Genomic DNA, 6200 nt, shown 5'->3' on the forward strand with positions numbered 1-6200 from the left:
TTGTTGAGAGAATCAAATGAAATAATCTATATCAAGCACTTAGCACAGTGGCTACTGAGCTCTCAATATATATTAATATTATTTTTTGTAGAAAATCCTTTCTAAAATTGTAGATTTATTTTAAAGGACTTAAACTCAATGTTGTTGTATTAACCAAGAACCTGCTTAATTTGGAACTAAGATTTTTTTAAGATAAAAATCTTGGCTGTGGTCAAAGAGCGTGTTATAGTGCTACTTGTTGTTCACCCATGAAAGCAATTTCTGTGTTCTGCTGTAATAGACTGACCATATTGTCTGCCTACTCTGACTGCCTCGGATATGCCAACTATGCCAAGCCTCCCTTACCTATGAATACTTCCTCACACTGCTCCCTTGCATTTCTCTCCCACAACATATTTGAGGCAGTTATCACAGTATTCATGGACATTTTTCCTCTCTTTATTCTCTTTCAATAAGAATTCTTAATTGTGCAGACTCAGGATTGAGAGTGAACAAGATGCCTAAATACACACACACACACACACACACACACACACATATTCATTCATTCATGCTCATATAATTTAATTTGGTATAGGACTCAACTGATGGACTCTTTTCCAAAGCATTAAGGACCTAAGCACTTCTTAAAAATGTAAGGGCAACCAAAATTTTTTTGAAGGTTCAAATAGTACTGTCATTGATTTTTATAAACATTTTTGGAGACTGAAGGAGACATTATGTGAGGTTCTCTTTTGTCCCAGTGGATGATTGAAGAGCCATTCATTGCCCAGTCCTGACACTGCTTTTCCCCATTGGGTCTCTCTGAGAGTCACATGCTGTGGACATCTTTGAAAAGAATCTTCTGAGGCTTCAGCATCTCATTTGAGTCTCCTGAATCTCACCTACCACTGTGTTGAATTCTTATCCATCACAATGAGCAACAAATTCTTAGGCACCTGGAAACTTGTCTCCAGTGAGAACTTTGATGATTACATGAAAGCTCTGGGTAAGAAATGTTCTCTGTTGTTCTAATTGAGAGGATCCTTTTTGAGAAAGATGTATGACTATTTCCTTCTAACTCCTTTTCCAGGAGACGGGAGTTTGCACAGGTTGAATTATGATCCTCTTCTGGGATTAACCTTCTGTTGTGTCAATCAAATAATTTATTTGCATTTTATTTGTGGCAGTTTTAATAGATTTTAACTCAGATAAGAGCTGCTTAAATGCATTAGAGTGCCCACTGATTTCAAAGGCAGTTTCCTGTCAATAGGGTTTTCATTCCAAACCTGGAGGAAAGAAATCTTAGAAGCTTAGTCAACCTATTTTCTGGCTTTCCTGAAAGTTAGACTTACAACAACTAAAGTGCTCATGAAATAAAGAGTTGAATATACTAAAGTTAATGGAAAACCTTAATTTAAAATTTTGATACTTAGCTAAACCAGAAGTTTTCCATCTCTACCTCTAGGTTGTCTGTTATTACATAACTATGTGGATAAAGAGTTTGTAAAAAGTGAGTGCTTCATAAACCAGGATATTTACAGTCTAGGAAAGTTACTGAGAGAAAAAGAAGTGTGTTGTGGCAGTGAACTCAAACTCAGTTACACTAACATCAGGCTTTCCTGGAGTTGGAACAGTGGATGGAGATGGAAAGTCTAGTCATTAGTATAGCAACTTTATTTGCTACTATTTCTAGGGAATTTTCCATAGATATGAGCACAAAAGTGTGAAGAGTCCTTGGAAATGTCCAGAGCTGTATAAATAAGTAGAGAGTGAAGCCAATGACCTCAGATTGCTATGCTCATCAAAGTACTTGTAATTTTACCTGTTCAGAAAGCATATAAGAAGGATTCTATTTTTGGATAAAATGAGCAAAATCATGTTGTGTTGCCTGGAAAACTATGGGAACTTATGGGAATAGATTCATACCATAAGATTGGTTAAATTTATGGACTTCACTTTATAGCTGAGGAAGAAGCAAAATACAATATAAGAAAGTCTTAATGAAAGACTCCCTAACTGTGTCACTTTCAAATTTTAGAGTGCATAAGGACACCTGGGGGTGTTGGTAAAATGTAGATTCTTCGTCTCTATTGTAGAGGTTTAGTTTGAAAAACATTGTCCTAAATCATATCAAATAAAAAAAGATTAATCACAATTAGAAGAAAGAGTATCGTTCACAATCCTTTATTGCCTCTAACTCTTCACACTTCTTTATGTATATATAAATGTAAATATATGTATATTTATATATAACTAGTTTTTTCTTCATGTATCTCTCTCATTTGACATTTCTATTTTTCCATGTATTTCTATAATCTTGGGTAATATAGTAATAATACTTAAGAGTCTAATTTTGTTTTGTTTTCAAATGCAGAAAATTTTTTTAAAATTATTTTATTTATCTATGATCATTTGTAATGGTACAGATCATTTTAGGGGCTACAACAAAATTTCAGAAATGAGCTTCTATCAAGGATATGGGGAGAATTCTTTTCTATATCCATAATATATTACTGAGGGAAAAAATCATAGAATAGCATGTATAAGTCATAGTCTCATTTAAAAAATATATCTACAATATTTATGCATATAAGCTAAAATGTCTGGAATGATCCATACAAAACTATAACTAGTAGTTTTTAATGGAGCATGGGTTTGGATGTGGTAAAAATAGATGACTTACACTATTTAAGCTGAACACTTTTAGCTTTAAAATCTGCAGGCATTACTTTTGTAATAACAAAACTTAAAATATTCAAGTCCGTTGACATGTGTTTCCATTAGGTGATGAAACATGGGAGAAGGTCCTTCGCAGTAAGTGCCGTTACCTGCCATCTACACAGCTGAGCATAAAATATGGCCACCCATAGTCCGTTTACATAGAGGTTCTCTTGGTCAACAAAATTCTAACAGTATCTTGATTTTCAGGTGTGGGATTAGCCACCAGAAAACTGGGAAATTTGGCCAAACCAAGAGTGGTCATCAGCAAAAAAGGGGATATTATGACTATAAGAACTGAAAGTACCTTTAAAGATACAGAGATCTCCTTCAAGCTAGGCCAGGAATTTGAAGAAACCACAGCTGACAATAGAAAGACAAAGGTAAACTCAATTGTTTCTCTTCAAATTTGGCCCAATCTACTACTTTGAGAGAGAAGATTACTCTTGCTAGTATTCAAAAGTGTAGACCACTCCCTTCTGTTGAAAATGAATGTGCCTCATAAAACATCCATTATGAAAATGATTCAATACTGAATGAACTGCTTCTTTAATCAACCAAAGTCCAAGCAAGTCAATTATGTAAACCTATCTTTGCAGAGCGTTGTAACTTTGGCAAGAGGCTCGTTGAATCAAGTACAGAAATGGAATGGCAAAGAGACAACAATAAAGAGAAAGTTGGTGGATGGAAAAATGGTAGTGGTAAGAGTAATTTTACTCTAAATACATAAATATTGCCATTTAAATAGAGAAAATGGTTATTTTCAAAATATTCTCTTTTCTTTGCAATACAAATGGATAAGAATGGCTAAGAATAAAGTCAGAGTTAATGTTTGGGTGATCTTTGAACTATAAAGATTCATTTACAGGTACTTCAGGTTCAGATTCAAGAATTTAGAAATGATACAACTCATTTGTTATTTTAGAAATAACAACACCTAAAAATGATTAAAAAAAATATGGGTAAACCTCATTAGTTTAGACACACAAGGAGAAAAGCAAATCTAAATTTTAAAAGCAAAGCACATCCCCAGTCAATTGTAGAATATTTGTAGATAGCTAAGCATTTTGTTTTCAAGAATCCATAGTAACTTGGACTAAAACATGTCAACATCTCAAGCTGAGGCCATCAGAGACCTTTTGTAGTTGGCAGGTAAAAATGATGACAAAGGTTATATGAGATGACCTCTAACAATTTTTTTAAGTCTCAGGTTCTGTTCTTACTAATCAACACACACATTGACTATAGATAGATTTGTGTAGTTCTTTGAACATTCTTTTCTTTAGTACAGAGGAGCTTTATCCTTAGCTCCACAGCAGATTTACATGGGGAGTAAATACCAGTATGGAGGCCCCAAAACAGATCAACTGCATGCACATCTCTTGGGGGAGGAGGAGTCATCAGTATTTTTAAATGTTCCCCAGATAATGCAGATGTGCAGATAGTTGTGAAAACCACTGTTTTAGTAGATTTAAATCTGTGCCAATTATGCATAAAAACTTACCACTTAAAAAATATACCTCTGCTGTAACTTAGATCAGCTTTAAAACTGTTTCCCCTGTTTCAATGATCATGATTCCAAATTCCTGGAGACTGACATACTGATATTTTATTTCTTTCTGAGTTTAATCTTATGAGATTGCTTATAATGTCTGTTATTATTACAAATTTACTGTCACCTAGTTTGAGTTTTAGATATTCAATTAATCTTTCTTTTTTTTAAGGAATGTAAGATGAAGGACGTGGTCTGCACGAGAATTTATGAGAAGGTCTGAGAAAGTTGTTTCCTCATTGAAGTGATATTTGATCATTTGATGTTGGAAATCAGCTGTTTCCATTGGCGAGGCCTGACTACACTGCACTTTGTTTTCGCTTTTGTCTTAATAGATCAGATAAGCAAAGGCCTAAACTGAGGATTAATCTAAATTTCAGTGTTATTTAAACATTTTCAATTTGTATGCACGTCATTACTGTATTAAAGATTAAAGTGTGTATATTGGTCAGACCTAAAGAATGGATAATGTCATTTAATTATCTGTGAAGTTCTAACTTATGTTGTATTTTAAGTATTTGAAATGATAGTAAAAGGAAGTAATAGCATAGTAAAAGGAAGTAAATATATTGATTGGGGTAGCAAACTCAAATGCCTTCAGGGACCAGGAGAGTAATGGGTTTAGAGCATCAGGAGTGAAGCAAGCTAGAAGAAAGAGCTGTTTTACAACTAGGAGTTCTAGCTTCAGCTAAAAAGGGCAGCTGCTACTCCAGCCAATTTAAAAACTGTGGGTTAATTTACAGACAGTGAAATGAACAGATATTAAAAATAAAGTTGTGGGGCTTCCCTGGTGGCACAGTGGTTGAAAGTCCGCCTGCCGATGCAGGGGACACGGGTTCATGCCCCGGTCCGGGAAGATCCCACATGCCGCGGAGCGGCTGGGCCCGTAAGCCATGGCCACTGAGCCTGCGCGTCCAGAGCCTGTGCTCCACAGCGGGAGAGGCCACAACAGTGCGAGGCCCGCGTACCGCAAAAAAAAAAAAAAAAAATAGAGTTGTGACAAATGTATGCACCCACATAATTCGCATCCTGATCAAGATCTAGTACATTTCCCTAATCCCAGAATGTTTTCTCACACTCCTTCCCAGTCAATGTCCTGCCCTGTCCCAGCTCCAACAAAAGCAAGTAGTGATTTAGTTTCTATCACTGTAGACTAGTTTTGCCTGTTCTCAAACTTCATATAAATTGGATCGTACATTATGTGGTCTTTTCTGTTTGCCTTTTTAAAGTCAGCATAATGTTTTTGAAATTCATCCATATTGTTGCATGCAACATTAATTTGTTCCTTTTTATTGCTGAGTAGTATTCCATCGCATGAATATATCACAGTTTACTTATCCCTTCGTCTCTTAAGATAATTGAGTTATTTCCAGTTTTCGGCTTCTATAAATAAAGCTGCTATAAACATTCTTGTATAAGGCTGTTTGTGGAAACATGAGTTCCTTTTCTTTTGAATATTAACTAGGCATGGAATTACTGGGTCCAGCTGATTTTTGACAGGCAGGAATAGGGGACCACTCTGCCCAGGTAACAAAACTATTTCAGATATATTACATGATTGGGCAAATGAGAATATATTTTGATGTTGTTAGGAGCTAGAATTTTCCTTCTGGAAGAAGGCACATACAAATATGACAGAGGGAAGGCAAGAAAGAACTGTGTGCAAATGGATTGGAATAGACGTAAATTCATATGTATGGATATGTGTATACGCATGCATATATTTCTTAGCTCTATCTACCTTAAGAGCTTACAAGCAAAGACATCTCAGTAGGCATAAGTACACCCAGCACTCAGATCTTGGTGTCTAATATATTCTCCACTAAAAAGAATGATGGTTCCTTGGAGAAATGGCTGATTCTGATGTGAGAGCAGGGTAGGTACAACGTAAGCCTGAAATATCTTTTTATGCCAGAAATTAAGGAAGCTTTTCCCCCAAATAATAGAG

At 35.4% G+C, this 6200-nt stretch overlaps 1 protein-coding gene across 1 annotated transcript; it reads left to right on the top strand.

Annotated features, from left to right (window-relative positions):
* Positions 1–915: 915 nt before the first annotated feature.
* On the top strand, positions 916–4475 carry LOC309791701 (myelin P2 protein; the record flags this gene model as incomplete). The annotated part of the gene is made up of 4 exons (XM_082600727.1): positions 916–988; positions 2911–3083; positions 3300–3401; positions 4425–4475. 4 exons carry the CDS (start codon positions 916–918, stop codon positions 4473–4475), a joined length of 399 nt encoding a protein of 132 aa, XP_082456853.1.
* Positions 4476–6200: the final 1725 nt, after the last annotated feature.

Source organism: Mesoplodon mirus (assembly GCF_964341445.2).
Source record: "Mesoplodon mirus genome assembly, chromosome: 16".
Classification (NCBI taxonomy): domain Eukaryota; kingdom Metazoa; phylum Chordata; class Mammalia; order Artiodactyla; family Ziphiidae; genus Mesoplodon; species Mesoplodon mirus.